We start from the raw sequence: 21812 nt of genomic DNA on the forward strand, positions 1-21812 counted from the left end.
AATGCTGACACACACACAAACACACACACACATACACACACACACAGCACTCTGACAGAGGACAGACGGACGATGCAAAGAGGAACCTGTTAGAGAACAACAACAACAACTAAAGAAAAGAAAGAACGTAAAAGAGAGTTTAAAGAGAGAAGCTGAGGGAGCAAAGGGAAAGGGAAGAAGAGCAGGAACCAGGAGGGAGAAAGAGGTAAAATACATTTTAATTTACTGCATTACAGTTTGTTGAGTCAAGAAGAGTTTTGTAACGTAAATGAAACAACGTTTTGTATCTTAAAATCTCCAATTAAGGTTTCATTAAAGTGAATTGAACACTGTCTGTTGACATCGCTGATGCCAACAGACAGAAATCACCAGCGAAGTACATTTACTACATCCAAGTACATTTAAATACTATGCTTAAGTACAATTTTGAGGTACTTGTACTTTACTTCCTACTTCTACTCCACTACATTTATCTGACAGCTTTAGTTACTCTAAAGATTGTACAAACAAAACATTTATATAATATGATAGTTAAATATTCAGACGGTATATAAAGTAGTTAAAATGAGCTCCACCTCCACCAGCTGTAACAGCTGTAACAGTTAAACAGAGTATTTGTACATAGTAGTATTGCTACTTTTACTTAAATAAAATATACAGGATGACTATATCTTCCACCACTGAAAACCAAATGACACATCTCATGACATCACCATATTAATTAGTAATATATACTAATATTTATATTTAACTGCTGAATGGAAACAATGTGAAGTAGTTGCCAGTTGCCGTGTGGCTATTACTACACTGCAGAGGGGTGTCGGTCCTTCTCTTTCCAGTCCTAAGCTGTAAAACACACACAATATACACACACGAAGTACATGTTGTGTGTGTCAGCGCCTATAAATACATTCACGAGATAGACAAGGAATTTAGCTGCAGCCAGAGAGCGATAGAAGTGGTGGAGAGGCACACAGAGTGGTGTTTTTTGTGTGTATGAGCCGGTACAATTGGTGGACAAAATAACAGAAACACTTTATAATGCAATACCACAGCCCTGCAGTTAATACCACTTTGATCAAGCTCATAATGTTCAGGTTTTATTAAGACTGTCAGTCATGTTGATTCAATTCAGTGGTCATTTTGAAGGACCTAGTGTTGTTAAAGCAGCTATAGTCAAAATTTTGACAAACCCACAGGAAATTATCAGCCAACTCTGCAGTTCCCCTCAACTCTACGACATGTTTTAGCGTATTTTAGCTCTTTGTTTTGGTTTTCCAGCAACTTAACTGATTTGGTTCACTCTCACCGCTCTCAAAGTGTTGTTTTTTGGCCGCAGAAGGCGGATGTTTTCATCAAAGAAGCTCTAAAAACCCTCTCTATGCCTGCTCAGCACCAAACAGTAGACAAGACACAGTTAGCAACTAGCTGGTGAACATAGTGGAGCATTTAGCAGCTAAAGAGACAGATATTTCCGTCAGGAGTTGGTGGAGACCAAATTCAGAGCTAAAAGAGAGTATTGGACTTAAATTCATCAGGAGGATAGAAACACGACTCCAAATGAATGCTAATGTTGCTACGTAACTGCTGGATGTGTAAATAAGCAACTGTATGCTAACATATCTGTCATATCAACCTTTGTTGTGTTCACAGCTTGTTTACACTGCCTCCAAGTGGTCAAATAAATCAGTTTTATCAGAATTATTATCTCATATTTGTACGTTAAAGGGCGGCCGAACATTCAAATTTTGGTCAAAGTATGTTTTAACGTCAAAATGCTATTTTCCTAAGCCCTTCTAAAAACTTTTTCCTACATGACCTGACGTAGGTAAAATTCTGTTTTTGTGAATGGAGTCTGGTCTAGTGGCTTTGAAGACAGCAATATAACAGCTTCAGTTCCCTGTCGGAAAGGGCTGTCTGATGGCAAGATAAAGCGGTGAAAATATTCTAAATATAGCGTACACTTAAACTGATATTGATTTTTTGAATGTGGATAAAATACCTTTTTCTGCTGCTCCCGTACCTCGCCGTCAGACAGCCATTTCCGACGGGGAACTGAAGCCGTTACATAGCTCTCTTCAAAGCCACCAGACGCCATTCACAAAAATAATAATTTTACGTCGCAGAACACGGGTATACATACAGTACAACAACCGAATTAACCCTTTCAGTTATTTTAGAACGGCTGAGTGGATGTTTCCATTTGAAAAAAAATAATGGAAAAGAACGTAGATGGACCCGCCGCCCTATAAGTATGGAGCTGGAGCCAGAAGGCATTAGCTTAGCTTAGTTTAGCACAAAGACTGCTGCAAGGACCTGATCAAACTTCAAAAATACACCTATAACCATACCTAATCAAGGTAGCCTAATAAAAATCAAACCAGAACAATAAAGACAGTCAGCGAATCAGAATCATAGGAATGTGGTTGTACTGGGAAGCCATCCAGTGTCACTTTTCATCAGTTATGCAATTTATTTTGGAAGCACACTGTTGTTGTGTCGTCTGCAAACACTCCTTAAAAACACAGCTCCGACTAAATCGTCACAATGCTTCACTTCGTGTCGGTTGTCCGCTTCTTTGCAAAGGTTCAAAGAAACTGAGGTCGGTGTCTAAACATAAAATAAAAGGCCCCAGGTGCTTCTGTTTGAATTATGATACACACACATCACCACTTGACAACCATAAATCAATCTGAGGTTACTTTTAATTGTGTTCAGTATCTGTTTGCCTTGTCATGTTAACAAACATCAAGGAACAAGACAGTTAAGGCAAGACGATGGCAGTGAATCTGTCCAGCTGTATGTTTACATTAATATCTTTAATACATATCTTAAACCTAAGTAATTTATAACACATATGGATAAATCTATTTTAGGCCTCTGAATGTTTAAGCTTTTGTAAATTTTGATCCAAAATTTTTCCGAACAATTTAGGAACTCATACTCCCTTATAGGTCCTCAATTTGTCACTGAAAATCATACCTTTATACTTCAAAAACTGTATTTATTTTCATCCAGCTATCTGTTGGGTAGGCTATCTGACCTGTTACTGACATCTGCAACCTTTTGGAGTTACATTTTCAAAAACCCTCAGGACTCCAGTCTCTTGTATAACAAATCTAACATAGTAACACATAGTTCATGACAGGATAACACTTATTTTAAAAAATCTTTTTCCTAATAATTACAAAAAGTTTCCTGTGAATTGGTTCTAATTACAAGGAAAATAGTGACCAATAGTTATTTTAGTTGTTGATTTCCACTGCTCCATTTAAAACCATTTTTCACTCTGCAGTTTTTAATGAAAACGTTATTCTTTTTTGTGTGTTTGTTTTCTCATTAATCAATCACAATAACTTAAATTGTAAACAGAACTATATATATTAGAAGAAAAAAAGAGTAAAAAATACCCCAAATACTATATGTAAACAGTAAAATACATTGAAGTCTATTCTTCATAGACTTGAATTTTACACTTTCGTTTAGACAAATAGCACTTTTTTGCATGTCTAGCTTTGGGACTAAAACACATTGGGTTAACCTACTTTAGCATTCAATAGGGAGTGCGCCAATTAAAACCTGTTTTACCTTTAATTAGTGCCAAACTACAGTTCCTAGGAAATTATACAGAAATATTAATAATTATGAATTTAAGTATCTGTAAAATAAAGCATTACCAAAGTTTTGTCAGTGGTATTTAACAATAGGAAGGTGTACACAGATCTATGAGTCCATGTATTTAATCTGCTGTTTTGAAAGGAGATACTGTTGTTAGTTACACTATATTTGTCAGTGATGATGGTGGTGGTGGTGGAGGGGTGGTGGTGAGGTCTGGATCCCAGTATGGTGGATGACAGAGCAGCTGCTCCCTGCACTAACCTTGGTCTCAGATATTTCTGTAGGCTGATCTCTGCTTAGATTATTTTCATGCCACGGAATCACTGAACAAGTGGTTTGTTTGTCTGAAATGTCGCCAAGACCTAGATTTTACATTTCATGGACATTATCTGCGGTGGTGGAGAGTTCCTACATTTACTCAAGTACATTATAGTCCTGTACTTGTACTTTTGAGGGACTTGTACCTTAGAGTATTTCTAATTTATAGGGCTACTACTTTTATACTTCTACTCCACAACATTTATCTAACAGATATAGTTACTGTTCATATTACAAGTTAAGATTTTGCTTTTAAAAAAAACACATGATAAGCTTAAAAAAGATGTTAAAACATTGTTAAGATTAAACCAGTGGTTCACGACCTAGTTGGGGCCTCTTGTCATGTGTCTATGAATTATTTAGCAGTTGTTTCAGGAGTGATTTCACCTCTAAACCTAAATAAAAGTATCTAATAATTCACAAAAAAAAAACAAAGATTAGACAAAAGTCCAACATATGAAGACAATTTTGCTAAACATAACTTTGTTTTTTCTTCTTTCCTGCCCTCATTAATCATCTCACGACCCCTCAGATTGACTGGCCCCGAGGTCGGGAACCACTGAACTATGAAGTAGTTAACACAGTAAAATGCTGCTTTCACATTGACGCATCGGTATTACTAATCTAATAATGTAATATACACTAATATATCAGTCACAGGGGACATTTTTCTGTGGAACGAGTACATTTACTTTTGATACTTTAAGTACATTTTGCTGATAATACTTCTGTAATTTTACTTGTAATGGAGTATTTTTACACTGTCATCTTGGTGCGTTCACTTAACTAAAGGAGATACTTATCTAAAGGAGATGCATCTGTTATATTTTTGTGAAAAAGCAGAAAATATGTCGAAAGAGATTGTCTTATTAAGACCATACTGCTCATTAGTAAAAACAGGTCATAAGATATAATTTTTATCTTCCACCTTGTTATTTTTGCATGAATCAAAAAAGTTTTTGCCATCAGCCTACCCCTCGTGCCTCCAATTGGCCCTGACACTGAATTTATCACCTCCCCATGTGTTTTAGTGTCTCTGTACCTCTGTCATCATTAGACTGAGAGGGTCACATTCACAGAAACTCTGTGAACGCTGCTGTCAAATAACAAATAGCTCTTCTTCTCAGTTAATTTGCGGTGTAATGAGTTTATCCAGTGTTCTGGCTGCTGTTTCAAATGTTTAAAGGGGGATTGCGACATCAACAAGTAGCCTGTATGGTCTGTAACAGTGACCCCCTCCTCTTCATATGACACCAACAACAGCTGCTGCTTCGTTCTGTACGATCCTGTCTTCGTCCCCCGGTCTGTCCATGTGTGGAGTCCGTTGGCCGGCGAGCCAATAGATGCTATTTAAAAAGATCCAAGTTCAGACGCTGAGCGAATGAGGAGGGTAGAAAGAGGGACGGGGGGGTCATGTTCATGTTTGTGGTCAGAAGCACTGGTAGTAGTAACCGGAAATAAACTGAGACACATTTAGGATGTTTTATCACAAAATTACAGAAATCCTGACGGCTTGTTTTAAAGGTACAGTTTCTGCGTGTATTTCTCCATGGGTTGAGCGTTTTGAAACTTCCACAGTATTTATATAGCATTTAAACCTGCTTTAAGGCGCGGTCACACGTGCAAAATTGACATTCGCCTCCCATTCACTAATTTGTGAGCAAAGGGATGAAAAAACATTTGCTTGCGAAGCAAATTTGCGTCTTTGCATTCACGTGGAGTTCAACTTTGGTGAACTTTGAGTTCAAAAATTGCCTCGGCAGGCGATAGTCACTCGCATGCATTTGTGCATTTGTGACCTATATAATAAAAAAGACATGAAAATCTCACTTTTGACAATATCGGACATTTACATAAGAAATCTGTAAGAAATGAATGGAAAATCAATAAGTCTAAGCAACACTAATCTTTGATAGTGTGACAAAAAAGGTATCTGAGGTTATTTCACGAGTATTAAGCGCAAGAAACTTGCAAAGCAAATTAATGACTATAAAATATCCAACTAAAGTTACGTAATAAACAAGACTTAGTTAAGAGTCTACAGTCACGCTAGCAGCTCTGTGAGCTAAATGCTAATGTCGACATGCTAACTCATTAACAATGACAATGCTTACATGCTGATGTTTAGCAGGCATATTGTGTTTACAATTTTTTACCATATTAGTTTAACATGTTAGCATGCTAACATTGGCTAATTAGCAATTTGATGGGAATGTTATTAGTTTTGCAGATGTTTGGTCATAAAACGAAGTATTGGACAAACATTGAAAATTTGAACTGATGATGGCGCTAGATGAAAAGTCAGAGGATCACCAAAGTTATAAGGATTCATTGTCTGGGAACCATGAATGTCTGTACCAAGTTTCATTGAAATCCATCCAACAGTTGTTGAGATATTTCAGTCTGGACCAAAATGGTGAACCGACTGACCAACAGAGACATAAGATTGGTGTAAATATACGACATGAAAAGGCAACTAAAAGTCGGACCATGAAAAGCTCCAGTTCAATCTAATAATGAACTGACAATAAATGTGACCTCTAACACTCGCTAGAAAAAATGTAAAGAACAGATCTTGACAAGCTCAGTGAGAGAAAGATCATTTAGAAGTGGCACACTGCTGAGGCCCCAAATAGGCACAGGGGTTAGTTTTAATTCCCACCCTGACACAGCCAGCACTGAGGTGATCTCTTCACTGAGGCTCAGGTGAACAACAACAAACTGTGAGCCAGGAACAAAGCTCCTCATCTCCTGCTGCTGTTTACTGCCAGACGTCCAGCTTCCAACTATTTCAGAGGCCTTCAACTCAACAGTTTTTGATATTACTGAGTCAATACTGACTTTATGACTCCCCTCCACCAGTGTTGCCAGACCAGATTGAGTTTCCAGCCCAATCACAACTTGAAACCTGCCCCATTCAATAAAAAACAGCCCAAATCATAACCTTGCCAGAAGCCTGTGTAAAACCATAAAACCATTACATGCACGATAGAAAACACATCACAAGCATATAAGCTTCATATCTCCAGCAAATAACCAAAGCTAAAATGTCAAATAAAAAGGCTATTGCAACCCACAAAGAGTGCCGTCAGACAACCAAATACTCAAATTCCCAAGTCAATGTCCATGATGATGACGGCAAGAAAAAGTAGGTCCTCCCTTATCCCTAACAGCGATTGAATACTCATGTCAATCAAATATTTCTTGAATTAAATGAATCGCATGAGCGAGTGGACATAACAAAGATTATTGAATTTTGTATGTGTTTTTGACCACAAAATGACAGCTTGTTTGGTAATATTGTTTCACAATATTTTGTTGACAAAAGCAGCCCAAATTTCATCTACCAGCCCAACGCAATTTTTCCCAGCAAAATTCAATCAAAAGTAGCCCAATTGAGCGGAAACCAGCCCAATCTGGCAACACTGCTTTCCACTTGAGCTACTGTCACAATAGCTTACCATTTTAGCTAAATGCTAAAAAGTATTTATTTAGTTAGCATTATTCCACAATTGTCATTTGGCCGCCATTGGACCCTTTTTTGGACAAAAAAAGAGAACAACAAAGATTTTGGAGGCCCTTTAAACAAATAAAAACATTACATTGCTTCCTCAAACATGTCGCCAATTGGTAAAATCCCCATCCTTTCATCACCTTTCCAATCATTTTCTTATCATTATAAAGTTTGCTAGAGTTCTGACACTATTGCTGACCAGTTCTACGACAAGAAAACAAAATAAGAAATCAACAAACAAGTGCACAGTTTTGTGTCAGGCTTGGTCATTGTTGTTGCATTGTTCCTGTTTGAAAAAAACTTTTCTCTCTTTCACAGTGGAGTTTTGGTTCGGACTTGGTGTGCTTTTAAGAGCTTTCAGTCCTTTTCAAATCAAATCAAGAGACACAAACACAAGAACAGAAACAATTCCTTCCACCCAAGCGTCATACAACAGATACAAAACCAAACTAACAAAAGATAAAAAGTACAAAAAAATTGAGTTATATGCTCTGTATATCCCCTTAGTTACATTCAGGAAACTCCATGCTCACCATTTCTTTTATTTGTTTATTTCAGACTCCCTCTACCTTGCATATATCAGCACTTGAATGTGATCCCTTCACTCTCTGTAACAGTCTCCCCTCTCTACGCTGATCTGCTGCAGTTTGCATACCGAGGCTCATTGCGATCATGAATAAGAATCCCCAGTTGCATTAAATGCCGGCTGGATGCTGTAAAACGCAACACCCGACCCTGAGCTTCTTCTCTGGACACTCGCACCTGTCATTCACACTGCTGCCGGCTCATAGAGACACAGAGTTTGTAGGTGATCCTCAGTTGGATTTAAAAAAGGTGTCAGTCAGTCTGTGTGTTGTTGTGTTGTGATGTTCAGAGATTAGCAGAGAAATGTGCATCTGTCAGTGGGTTTGTTGTGTCCTCCAGTGACCATGAAACTGTGATTCAGAGCAGGGAAACATGCGCCAGGCGTGTTTCGGTTGTTTATCAGGAACTCACTGTCACTGTCTCCTTAATAATTCAAGATATATATCCGGACAAAGGAGAGATGTTAAAACATTTTCAGAGAGGTGGAAAGTGATTATTGTTTTCTTTAGAGTAACTCTGTGGAAGTCAAGTAGAAGAAATAAATGTATATTTAAGAAACGTGTATTTTTACATCTATAACATTAGACTACTGTTGAGTCAAAGTTGATTGATTTGTCACTTAACTTCCGTATTTATGTAACGCCACTTCTGGTGTTATTTTAATCCAAACCGCAATCTTTTCCTAGACCTAATTAAGTAGTTTTGTAGCCTAAGCGTAACCAAGATGATCTATTCCTAAACCTAATTTAAGTAGTTTTATTTTGAAAAGACTGGAGCAGAAATTGACACGTGCGTCACATGTCGCTGGACATTTGTAGGAAAACGCAAGCCTAACTAAGTAGTTTTGTTGCCTAAGCCTATCAAGTTGATCTTTTCCTAAGCCTTACTAAGTTGTTTTGTTGCCTAAGCCTGACCAAGTTAATCTTTTCCTAAACCTAAGTACTTTGTTGCCTAAGCCTAACCAAGTTGATCTTTTCCTAAGCCTAACTAAGTAATTGTGTTGCCTAAGCCTAACGAAGTTGATCTTCATCCTAAGCCTAACTAAATAGTTTGTTACCTAATTCTAACCAAGTGGATGATTTCCCAAGTCTAACTAAGTAGTTTTGTTGCCTAAGCCTAACCAAGTTGATCTTTTCCTAAACCTAACTAAATAGTTTTGTTGCCTAAGCCTAACCAAGTTGATCTTTTCCTAAGCCTAAGTAGTTTTGTTGCCTAAGCCTAACCAAGTCGATCTATTCCTAAACCTAATTTAAGTAGTTTTATTTTGAAAAGACTGGAGCAGATATTGACACGTGCGTCACGTGTTGCTGGACATTCGTAGGAAAACGCACGAAAAATATGTTGTTGAATGTCGTGCTGAGCATCATGAAAAAAAAGGAAAATCGTGTCTATGTACACGAATCAAAAAGATTAAATTTGTGACTATTTCATGAACTGCCGGGAGACTGTGTCGGATAAACGCAATCCAGCGATTTCTACACGTTATAGTATGTAATTTCAGTGCAAGAGGAAAATCAAATTCCCGACCGTTGAATCATACTTTACATATCTAATCAGTTTCTGTGGACATCATGTTTTCTTTTATCATTGTCAAAGTTACATTATGGTAGCACGGTGTCACTGTTAAAGCACAAATTGATTAAATAAGTCAACAATAACAGGATGTCAAGATAGATAAACTCCAGCAGGTTTTATATCTCTGAATGTGGATTTTCATACTTATCTTAAATGAATCCAAACTAAAGGCTGTCTAAAACTATAAAAAAAAACATTAGAATATCCCAAAAACTGTGTCACTTGGTGACATATTGCTACTTGTAGACCACAGATGTAATATGTGGAAAGGTTGTGTTGTTTCTACAAAAATGTTGCTGTCAAAAAAAGATGACAGCAAAAAATTGTTGAAATGAACAGAAACTAATAGTGAAATATCCAAACTACTGTGATGTATTGGGGATTTCTTTGACAAAATATAAAATATATAGAATAAATTCATACACTGGTGTGGTTCATCATGCAACATTGCTGTGTTCTTCCAAATAGTCCCATTGTTAGATCAAAGGGTTTGAACAATTCTTCACTTTGCAAATGATAATTAAATCTTCATCTTTCCCTTCTTTTTTTTCAGGTGCTGTGTGCTGTGTTTCAGTGAAACCACCAACGAAATCCCAACCGATCGTAAAACAGTCTAATCATTACACCATTCTTAGCTACAACCTCACAAAAGAAGAGGACTTCAGCACTTAGGCCTGAGTGTCAAGAAACATTTTTAATAGAATTTTGTTGACCAGCTGGATTTCTAGCCAGTGAAACAGTGTCCCTGCCTGTCAAGAAGTCAACTCAGTAAACCTTACTCACTGTACTGTAGGAAAACATTTAGTGTAGAGTAAACTTATGCTAAAACCTACAAAAAACAACCTCAACAGTCAAACAATGGCCCCCAAGAAGAAGGCCTCCCGTCAGAAGAAGCCTGCCGTGGAAACCATCCCTCAGGTTGCCATGGAGACTGCTCCGGCCCAGCTGAAGGTGGAGAGCCGTGGTGATGGTGTGGTGGTGATGGAGAGCGGAGTGCAGAAGATCGAGCAGATGGCGGCGCTGGACATCGCTCAGCTGAACAGCCTCAACCTGCCGCTGCCTCCACCGATCATCAAGCCCGGAGAGAAAGGCCTCGGTCTGGGCAGCGAGCTGACACGACCCCTGCACGGCAACGCCCTCCTGGAGGAGCTCAGCAAGATGCGACAGGAGAAGTACGTTCTGATACTTATTGTATTGTATTGTAATTGATGCAATACAATTGTGATATGAATTGCTACATCTACGATATGGTACAATTATGGTACATTACAATTACGATAAGATACGATACAGTTTCGATACAATACATTTACAATACAATACTATACAGTACAATTACGAGACGTAAAATTACAATATGGTTAAATTAGGATACGGTACAATTACGATACGGTACAATTACAATACAATTACGAGACGTAAAATTACGATATGGTTAAATTAGGATACGGTACAATTACAATACAATTACGATACAATACATTTACGATAAAATACAATCACGATACGGTACAATTACGAGGCTGAAAATTACGATACGGTACAATTACGGTACATTACAGTTATAATAAGATACAATACAGGAGAAGTAGGTTCTGATACTTATTGTATTGTAATTGATTCAAGACAATTGTGATATGAATTGATACAATAACGATATGGTACAATCACGGTACATTACGATTACAATATGATACACTACAGTTTCGATACAATACATTTACAATACAATATTATACAGTACAATACAGTACAATTACGAGATATAAAATTATGAAATGGTAAAATTACAATATGGTACCATTACAATACAATTACGATACAATACATTTACGATAAAATACAATACGATAAATTACAATTACGAGACGTTAAATTGCGATATGGTACAATCACGATACGGTACAATTAGCGTACATTACATTTACAATATGGTACAATTATGATAAGGTACAATTGCGATAAATACATTACAATACATTACAATTACTGTCCAATTACAATATGGTCACATTACGATAAAATGCAATTACGATACGGTACAATGACAATACGGTACGGTACAAATGCGATAAATACAATCACGATACATTACAATTATGATACGGTACAATTAAAGTACAGTACAATTACGATAAGTTACAATTACGATACAGTATAATTACGATACTTAAAGATTATTACATTTTACAGTTACAATACAGTGCAATTTCGATGCAGTAAAATTTTGATACAGTACCAATACAATACAGTACAATATTGTACACTTATGGTACGATACAATACAATACTCATATACTACTGTATTGTCACAAATCCTATTACATAGAAATTAGCCCTCTCCTACTTCATTACATTATAACATATTGTATTGTGTCATGAGTTATTGTGTCAGGTGTGTCATCCATCCATCCATCTTCCTGCTCTTCTCCTCAGGTTCCTGACTGACCTGGAGTTGGCCTGTAAGACGAAAGCCTTTGACGTCCATAAGCTGGTCATCTCCTCCGTCAGTCAGTACTTCAGAGAGATTCTGGCCAAAGACCCGGGCATGAAGCGCCTGGAGCTGCCCTCCCTCTCACCTCTAGGTACATCTACTGAGTCTTTTCATTTCTAATAATATCATTTCTAGTCAAGATCCCAAACTTTCTAGATGCCAAATATATTATGCTTAGCCTTCGAAATCGATTGGTTGATTACCAGAATGCTGTAGTCTCAGCTTGTCAATTTGAATTTGGTGTTTTTCTTTGAGTTATGTCATAGTAGTAAACTGAATATCATTGAGTTTTGGACTGTTGGTTGTACAAAACAAGCCACCTGAATTTGAATTTGAAGTGTTGATGGCCGTTATTCACTATTTTCTGACATTTTATAGGCCAAATTGAGAAAAATAACTGTTAGATTAATACAAAAAACATTAGTTTCAGCCCTTAAAAGATGTACACGACTAAAAGTTGTAATAATTGACTCAGTGTAAGCATCATAAAGCCTCAATGGTGCGTTGAGAAGTTAAAATGTTTTTTCTAACTAGCGGCTTGAAGGAATTTAAGGAAAGAAATCAAGAATTTAGTTTCGCTCTGTCTGCAGGCCTGGCTAATGTCATCACCTTCGCCTACCTGGGTCGTGTCCACATGTCCCTCTACACCATCGGTTGCACCGCCTCGGCCGCCGCCACCCTGCAGATCCCTCAACTCCTCAAGATGTGCATGGACTTCCTGCTGGCCGAGCTCAACGTGCAGACCTGTGTCTACATCTGGAACATCGCCGCTGCCTACAGCCTGGTGCCGGTGTGCGACGCCGCCCGCCGCTTCGTCCTGGAGAACTTTGTGCAGTTCGCCGACACGCCGCTGTTCACCCAGCTGACCCTGGAGCAGATCTCCGCCTTCCTGCAGGACGACTCGCTGTTGTTGCCTTCTGAGGTCACTGCCTTCCAGGTCAGAGGTCAAACTTTGTCTTTTAAAGGGCAAAAGGTGGAAATTTGTGGCTGAAAATGTAGGTTGAAAAGGGATATGCTGTCAAGTGAATATATTCACTTCTGATATCCTAAATGAGGAGAGGTGCCAGGTCTTCTCAGAGGCGACCCTCTGGGCCTTCCTGCTATTTTCATCCAGACCTAAAAACAGAGCCCAGACCAGCTGCTCAGAGCATAACACAGATCAGCCAGTCACTTGCAGGTCGACTGTGAGCAGAACCCACCAATTATAACTCACTGTATGCAAGAAGAGAGCTCGTTTATTAATATACAACTCTGTTACAGACCTAAATAGACAGACAGCTGAGAGACGCAGTGATCGTTGTATTTATAAACTGGACCAAATGTGAGTCTGTCGGCACTGAATATAACTGTTGTCCTGATTCAGGCTTTTTTTCTCTATTGTCTCTTTATTTCTTATATCGATGGAACTTTTTGGTCTTGGCACACATTTAATCATTAATTTATTCATTTCTATTACTATTTTTTACCGAACAATATTTATTTCCTATTTTCCACCTTAAACTAACAATATTATTTATTGATGTAGTTATAATTTTAAACTTGTTTGATAACTCTCAGACAGCTTCACGGCTACGTATGAAGCCATTTTTGTAAGTTGGGTTTTGAAAGGTGCTCTATAAAGCTAATTATAACACATGACAAACTGTATATTATATATATATATATATTCACTGTAAACATCTCTCCCTCCAGTTGGCCATGAGATGGCTCGACTTCGACGCCTCTCGTCAGAGTCACGCCGCAGAGCTGCTGTCTCACATCCGCTTTGAGACGATCCCGGCCAGCGAGCTGGTGAGTCAGATCCAACCGGTGTCCCGCATGATGATGGACCCTCACTGTCACCGCCTGCTGGTGGACGCCATGAACTACCACCTGCTGCCCTACCAGCAGAACACCCTGCAGTCCCGACGCACACAGGTCCGAGCCGGTCAGCAGACTCTGCTCACAGTCGGTGGTCGACCATCACTCACAGAGAGAGCTCTCAGCCGCGAGGTCGGTGCTTTGGTTATTGTTGTCTCTATTATTCGCCAAAACTCAAGAAGAAAATACTTCACTGACCTTTGACCTCTGTGTCCAGGTGCTGTGGAGGGATCCTCGTGATGGAGCAGCTACCTGGCGTCACCTCACCCAGCTGCCGGCGAAAAGCTTCAACCAGTGTGTGGCTGTGATGGACGGCTTCCTGTACGTGGCAGGAGGAGAGGACCAGAACGACGCCCGCAACCAGGCCAAGCATGCCGTCAATACCCTCAGCAGGTAGGAGGAGCTGCCATAGTCTGAACTAAACACAGTAACCAGGGTATGGTCAGACACAAACCCATAGCTGGATCCACCCCCCCGTCACTTTCCCTCTCTGCATTGTAGCCTACGTAGTCTCAAATCTGCAGGTTGGTAATCTGAACATGCACCGTGTAATGTAAAATCCTAAAACTAGATTTTGAGACGCGCCTCCTGTTCAACACCGGGCCTCAAGATCACGTGAAACAGGACAAACCTGAAGGCCCTCATCATGTCAGTCGGTATGGTGCTTCCTCTGGGAGTCTGAGATCTCCTCTGAACCCTCTGACCTTTACCTCCAACAGGTATGACCCTCGCTTCAACACCTGGCTCCACCTGGCCAGCATGCGTCAGCGCCGCACCCACTTCTCTCTGGCAGCCAGCGGCGGCCGCCTCTTTGCCATCGGCGGGCGAAACGTGGAGGGTCTGCTGGCCACCACCGAGAGCTACCTGCCGTCCACCAACACCTGGCAGATGCGTGCGCCTATGGAAGTGCCCCGCTGCTGCCACTCCAGTGCCACCCTGCCCTCCGGAGACATCCTGGTGACCGGCGGGTACATCAACTGCGCCTACTCCCGCTCTGTGGCGTGCTACAACGTGGACACCGACACCTGGAGCGAGAAGGCCCCAATGGAGACACCCCGCGGCTGGCACTGCTCCGCCGCCCTCGGAGGGAAGGTGTACGTGGTGGGAGGAAGCCAGCTGGGACCCGGTGGCGAGCGGGTGGATGTGCTCTCTGTGGAGGTCTTCTCCCCGGAGAGCGGCGCATGGAGCCGCACCGCCCCTCTTCTTCTCGGTGTGAGCACAGCCGGGCTGTCTCCGCTGGCCGACAAGCTGTACCTGCTGGGAGGCTGGAACGAGGCGGAGAAGCGCTACAAGGCGGCCGTCCAGAAGTACGACCCGGCCACAGACAGCTGGTCTGTGGCGGAGGATCTGCCCGAGCCCACGGTGGGAGTGTCCTGCTGCACCCTGACCCTGCCGCCACGCCACGCACCGCGCCGACAGCAGCACCGCAACACCCCGGCCCACGAAGAGCAGCAGCAAGCCGGGAAGAACCGGAGCAGAGAGAGCAGCATGGCTCCTTCACAACCCATCACAGCATAGAGAGACAGGAAGGGAGAGACTAGAAGAGAGGAGGGCGGGTTCAACCTCTGGAGAACATCTGGATCATGTCTGCTCTTTATTCTGTTGATATATAGGCTACAGTATGTTAGCAGTACAGTATGTTGTTCACCTACTTCAAACTGAAACTCAAATTTATTTCAGTCTGCAAATAATTACACAAAAAAAGAAAAGAAAAACCAAACAGACAACAAACAAGACATTAACCCCAACACAACAGTACCGGAGAAAACAATGCAACCTAGCAGAGAGATTTTTTCTTCATAAAATATATTGTGGAAATATTTAAAAATAAAAAATGAATATTTAAAACAATTTTTTTTTTTTTTTTTTAATACATGTATTACATATTTTTCTAAATGTAACTCTAAAAGTACTGACAACAATGATTATTGAGAATTTGATTGGACAAAAGTTTGCGTATTTTCTACAGATATACACAATTTAGATGAAGCATTGGTTCTTAATCCTTCCTGAGGTGACTTTAGTTGTTCCTAAAAACATATTTACCTGACATCTGACCTCCATTATAATTACAAGAGAAAGATGCTCATTTAAAATACAACCAGATACAGACCCATGAAACGCCCAGGACGCAAAGAGAGCTTGCATGATCCACAGTGGTCTCAGGAGGTTATACATTGATGGAAACTGAGAAGGAAAAGGTGAATACGGGATGAATAGTGGAGTGGAGCAGGTGGAGGTAGAGAGGTGATGGAGGAGGAGGATGAATGATGGGAAGACGGGATCAGTGGCTGTCTGCGTTTGAGTGGGTTGAACAAACGTCACTGTGAATCCACTGGCAGTTTGTGTACAAATATGTGTGTGTGTGTTCAACTGTGAAAATAAGTGTGAATGTGTGTGTGTGTGTGTGACAGAGATGAGTGACGAGTGCGTGGCCGCGACAGGAAAATGAGCCAAATCTGACAAAAACTGCAATAATTAAGATTTCTCATTAGCAAACTTTAAATATTTCTTCATGAGGAACGAAGCAGGTCAGCAATAAACAGCCCAATGTTTATTGTTTTATTTATTTTATGGATTATATCTGTCAGAAGTAGTGTAGCTCAACTGTAATAAAAATGAATTAAAAAAAAGATAGATGTAGGACTTAAATATGATATCAATATTTTATATGTGCAATGCGGAAGGTTTACGAGGTGAACACGAGAGGAAGGCGGTGTGAACTCAACACAGGTGAGAAATAAATGTAAAATAAGAGACAAAAATGTACAAGAAACCAGGAAAATTGAGAAAAATATTCATAAAATGATATAAAAAATCTGAAAAATGTAGAAAGAAAATCCACAAATAAAGAAGAACAAATTGACACCTCACCTGCGTTTGTTTTAAAACATTTGCCGTTCTCTGACTAATCAAATTTTTACCGAAACTAAGACAAATCACCAACTGAAGAACCAGTGAGACTCCAGCAGGTGGAAACACAAACTGCTAAGAGCTGTAGCTGCATATTGAGAGTTATTGATGAATATTGTTTTATCATGAGGTTAATCTGGCTCATTTGATTGGATGAATCCCTCTGTATTTGTCACTAGATGAGCTCTGTGCTGGTGGTTTCACTGAATAAAGCCAATGTGATCAAAACATGCCCATTTCCTGTCTTATTTTTTATTTATACATACAGACTGGGGCTGCTGGGAAATGTAGTCTGACCACAGAAAAGAGCTATAAACCGGCTGTACTTTTTGTGCTGCAAGAAACACGTCATCTAAGGTCAGAGGTCAGGTTAAGATCAAATTGAGCATTGAATTCAGCAATAAAATGGATAATTCTTTAAAGTTGCAGGGTGTGTGATTGACAGATACTTTAAAGATGCAATGGTGGAAGGACTCCGATACCTTATTCAAGTAAAAGCAATACCACAATGTAAAAACAACTTAATGTTTCACATTGAAAAATTACAGGGGTTACAGGGGGTCTTTAGGGGGAGATAGCAGGTCAACAGTAGATGTCACATAAAAGTGATGTACATCATCTGAAAGCTGAGAACATGAAGATTAATTTGAGATGCAGCTGAAGTTGTTCTGGTAACAACTCAGAAATAAACAAATTAATTGTGAAAGTGTATAAGGGTTTAGAACATTATGATAGATGTATCTGATGTCCATGCCCATGCTCCATTATGTCTCATAAATTGTTGCAGCAATTTGTGGAGTTGATACCATTTGTTACACAGATTTGGTGGGAATTTTAACAATTTTTTATCACTGGAGAATTGATAAAAATGATCAAGAAAATACCACATTAAGACACCAAGACCTTGAGGAACACCATAGAATCGTCCTCTGAATGCTCTAGGTCTCTAGTTTGATCCATCCATCCTCTGAATGCTCTAGGTCTCTAGTCTGATCCATCCATCCTCTGAACGCTCTAGGTCTCTAGTTTGATCCATCCTCTGAACGCTCTAGGTCTCTAGTTTGATCCATCCATCCTCTGAATGTTCTAGGTCTCTAGTTTGTGGCTGTCAAGTTTCATGAGGCTGTGATTATCCTAGAGGTTACCACAGGTCATTTTATATAGTGAGGTCAAGTTTCAATAAATGGTCTCAATACAATGAAATGTCTCCTATGTGGACTAACATCACATGAATACAGTTGGGCTCAGTGGATCCACAAGAGTCTCAGCTTTACAATGATACCCAATTTATGTAATCCACAGACTGTTTAGGGACCCCAGTATGCAGAAATATTCAAATACACCATCTTAGAATAAGAGACAATAACACCGATACTGCATGCAAAAAAAAAAAATTTTCATTCACATATCTTGAGGTCAGAGGTCAAGAGACCACTTTCAATATGGCCATGACAGTTTTTCCCCTCGCCAAAATTTAGCCCAACTTTGGAACGTTATACAATTGTTATCAATATAGTTTCATATGATATATGTAGCTTCACTTAAGCGCCAACACCTGCTACAGCCTCTGAAAGACAGTAAAGTCAGTCAGGATTGCAGGTCTCAGGGGGTTAAGTGAAAATTATCTGGAAGCACGAGACACTCAAAAGTAAGCAGCCATGTCTAAAACGTGTACACTATGAAACTACTACAGTAACAACACGAGACAAAGAGTCAGTTTTTTCCCATTTAATTTGTTACAAACAACATCAAAAGGTGGTCCTTTATTTGCCGGGGAGGATGATGCCGTCATACTGAGGAAGAGAAATAAGGACACATATTAGATTGTAGACAACAGAAAATAAAAACATTAAAGAAATTTGATTGTAAATATAATATTTCAGCTGCAGGGGGCCACGAGGGGGCTGACCGCCACGGACGCAACAATCAACCACCCAAATGGACCATATTCACACGGCGGCCATTTTGCTCTTACTGCGGTTGGTAAAGGATCTCTGGGAACTAGTCAGACAGCTTTATGGTGGAGTGATCTAAACATGGACTTGTGCACCCAGCTAAGAGTTGAAACAATCAAATGTGGACAGATAAGTAGAAAAAGAATCCAAACAACGAGACGCAGCAACTGTAGTCAAGAGAGCCTTCCCACCCTGAGCTTGATGTAAGAGCAAAATGGCCAACAATGGAGAAAATATTACACATCCACAAAATGCAGTAAACCAAATGAAAGTATTAAAATGAACTGGATTCCGTTCACAATCAAGTAGCAGTTTCTTAAGCATGTTGTTGGGGGTGGACGGTGAAAACATTACACCACTCTGGTTAAACAAAGCCAACTTATGGGTTTAGAGTTTCTGTAAATAAGCTACTAAATCTCCCATCATTAATGTGTTTGATCTAACATATTTTCAACGTTCAATAATAATTAAATATATCAGCGTTTCTTCCAGGGAATTCTCTTTGAAAATGAAATTAGAACAAAACTTGGAAAGCTAGTGTGCAGCTTCAAGGCGTCGCAGGATGTGTGTGAACCCATGACAACACTCACTTTCTGCTGGAACCAGCGCATGGCCTCCTCTTTGCGGATGCGGTGCCTGAAACCGATGCGGCCTCTTTTCCGCTTCTTGTCGGCGATGCTGAAGCCGGGTCTGCCCAGAACCTGAACACAAGGAGGGGGGGGAAGAGGGGAGACAGAGCTGGTCAGAAAAGCTTCAACCCTGTTTGTCCATTATACACAAACACTCCAAAAGCATCAATCAAGATCAGCACTCAGCATTTGTTGTCTGGCCTCTTGACTTCAGTACTGGTTAAATGTAATGTTGGAAAATTCAGGGATTTAAGAAGACTAACAAAAGTCCAGTGTTGATTCTCTACAACCTGAAAAGTCAAACAACATTCAATTTACAATAATATAAAAACAAAAAGGAGCATCTGTTTACATCTGAGAAGCTGCAACTAAGAAATCTTTACTAGATAAATGATTTGAAAGATCAATCACCTGCTTACACGGTCAATTATTTAATCAAATGAAAATTAATCAGCTTGTCGTTTCAGCACTACATTTAATTCTGATGGATGTAAGAAATGGCTTATTTTCCACAAGAAAACAGTTACTTTTACAGAGACTGTTTATATTTGGCAAAGACAGACATTAACAAGTAAACTTCTGGTATCTGCACCTCTGGTACTGTATCAAGTCTCAAAGTCGGTCATCAACAAGCTGTCAGCTGACCATGGACATGATTTACTTCAGACAGACATAACTTTCAAACAACAACTTGGACAAACAGCATTTCAAACAAACAGCAAGTTAAACTAAATTCCAAATAAATCACAAATCCAACCATTCTGCAGACATTTATTAACTCAGCTGCAACATCTTTATGTGTAACGTAGGGGGTGGGAGATATGACCTAAAATGTATATCACGGTAATTCTTTTGATTTTTAGCGGTGACGGTATTTTATCACGGTATTACAAAATTAAAAGGGATACTCCATCAAAGCATGATTCTACCTCTTTTCTTTCTATTGGCAATGTAAGGGGACACATCTTAAAAACAGTGCATTTATTGGCTCCAAATTGAAAATGAGTGGCTTACATGTGTTTTGGGAGTAGCAGCCTGCCCCTTGATGTAAATGTAATGTGATTCATTCAGTTTTAATAAACAACAGTCATGCTGTTGTTTTCAGTTGTGAGTGAACTGCAGCTGACTGTCGAGCAACCTGGAAACGGAGGATTTTTCCACCTTTTTTCCACCATAGCCAAACTGGGAATTACATTTAATTTAATTTACATCTTTGTAGAAACAGAAAGCTGACAGAACCTTTTACATCGTAACCCACACTGAGAAAGAGTTCGAAAATATACAGCGTAGAGCCACACTGTTGGACCAGTACTGTACAGAAGACACATGGGCCGTGGGCAGCGTGGCTCGGCTACGGGCGCCTCATCTACAGATTCACCGTGTCGCCTATTTTTTTCGCATGATGCAGGCACTTTTCGGCCAAAACAGACAGAAAATGATCTGTTGAGGGCTGGCAGTAGCAGCTCCAGCAAGGCTGACTGTGTGGACGCCACACATGTACGAGTCGAGCTGCTCACCCGGGCTGTTTGGCTGCTCTAGCAGGTGCTCTGCGCGCACCTTATGTCAGCTTCACTACAGCGACCATAAATCACCTGTTAATTACCCAACGAAATGAAAGGGTGGTAGTGCGTATTCATAGACAACCTGTGCGGGTGTGACAGTTTACCGGATGTTGTATCTCCATTGTGTGTGTGTGTGTGTGCAAAAACAAAATGTGTGTGTGCTAAACCAAAACGTGTGTGCGCATATGTGTGCTAAACCAAAAAGGTAACGTTTATCACGGTAATGCAAAATCCATGTTGTGGCCGAACGTGACACCGGTGACGGTGATGAAACCGGTAAACCGCCCAACCCTAGTGTAAAGCATAAATCATGTCACACTTTACAAAAAAATGAAATATAAAAAGCTCAACAGTTTTAATCGTCCCAGCATTAAACTTGACTTTGAGATGCTCAAAGTCAAGTTTAATGCCCAATACGTTAAGACCTAACAGATATTTTTAATTTTTTGTGACAAATATTGAGCAACAATTTATTACAACTACAAAAAAAAGAAAAAAGAATTAACTCTTGCATATCTGTTTGTTCTCCACCACACCACATCCTCAAAACCATCACCTCCAACCAGCTACATTTAGGATATTACTTTCTTGGCCACTTACCACGTAGAAGTCCAGTCCGTAGATACCGATGCTGGGGTCGTACTTGATACCCAGATCGATGTGCTCCTGGATACCGAAGCCGAAGTTTCCGGTGTCGGAGAAGTTGTTCTTTCTCAACTCGTACTCGCGTACCTGGAAGCAATATCATGTTCACAACATTGTAATACAACTCTGTTAGTTGATAAAATG

At 39.9% G+C, this 21812-nt stretch overlaps 3 protein-coding genes and 1 long non-coding RNA gene across 4 annotated transcripts in view; 2 read left to right on the forward strand and 2 right to left on the reverse strand.

Annotated features, from left to right (window-relative positions):
* Positions 1–17108, forward strand: klhl43 (kelch-like family member 43). The gene is made up of 7 exons (XM_037794325.1): positions 1–205; positions 10164–10782; positions 12047–12195; positions 12695–13041; positions 13797–14096; positions 14182–14357; positions 14684–17108. The coding sequence occupies exons 2-7, from the start codon at positions 10430–10432 to the stop codon at positions 15480–15482; spliced, it is 2124 nt and encodes a 707-aa protein (XP_037650253.1). The 5' UTR covers positions 1–205; positions 10164–10429; the 3' UTR covers positions 15483–17108.
* LOC119502964 (elongation factor 1-alpha-like) overlaps positions 14810–21812 on the reverse strand; it is a 22732-nt gene continuing 15729 nt past the window's right edge. The window contains exon 10 of the mRNA XM_037794331.1: positions 14810–14828. Coding sequence (XP_037650259.1) covers positions 14825–14828 — 4 coding nt within the window. The 3' untranslated portion in view covers positions 14810–14824. The remainder of the gene's footprint in view (positions 14829–21812) is intronic.
* rpl11 (ribosomal protein L11) overlaps positions 18591–21812 on the reverse strand; it is a 5006-nt gene continuing 1784 nt past the window's right edge. Inside the window, exons 4-6 of the mRNA XM_037794333.1 lie at positions 21624–21755; positions 19423–19533; positions 18591–18670 (exon numbers count right to left, since the gene is read on the reverse strand). Of these exons, the coding sequence (XP_037650261.1) occupies positions 18641–18670; positions 19423–19533; positions 21624–21755 (273 nt within the window). The 3' untranslated portion in view covers positions 18591–18640. The remainder of the gene's footprint in view (positions 18671–19422; positions 19534–21623; positions 21756–21812) is intronic.
* LOC119502966 lies at positions 19037–20373 on the forward strand. The gene is made up of 2 exons (XR_005210227.1): positions 19037–19264; positions 19378–20373. It is a non-coding gene; the product is annotated as an uncharacterized LOC119502966 (long non-coding RNA).

The sequence above is a fragment of the Sebastes umbrosus genome, chromosome 15 (assembly GCF_015220745.1).
Source record: "Sebastes umbrosus isolate fSebUmb1 chromosome 15, fSebUmb1.pri, whole genome shotgun sequence".
NCBI classification, from domain to species: Eukaryota; Metazoa; Chordata; class Actinopteri; order Perciformes; family Sebastidae; genus Sebastes; species Sebastes umbrosus.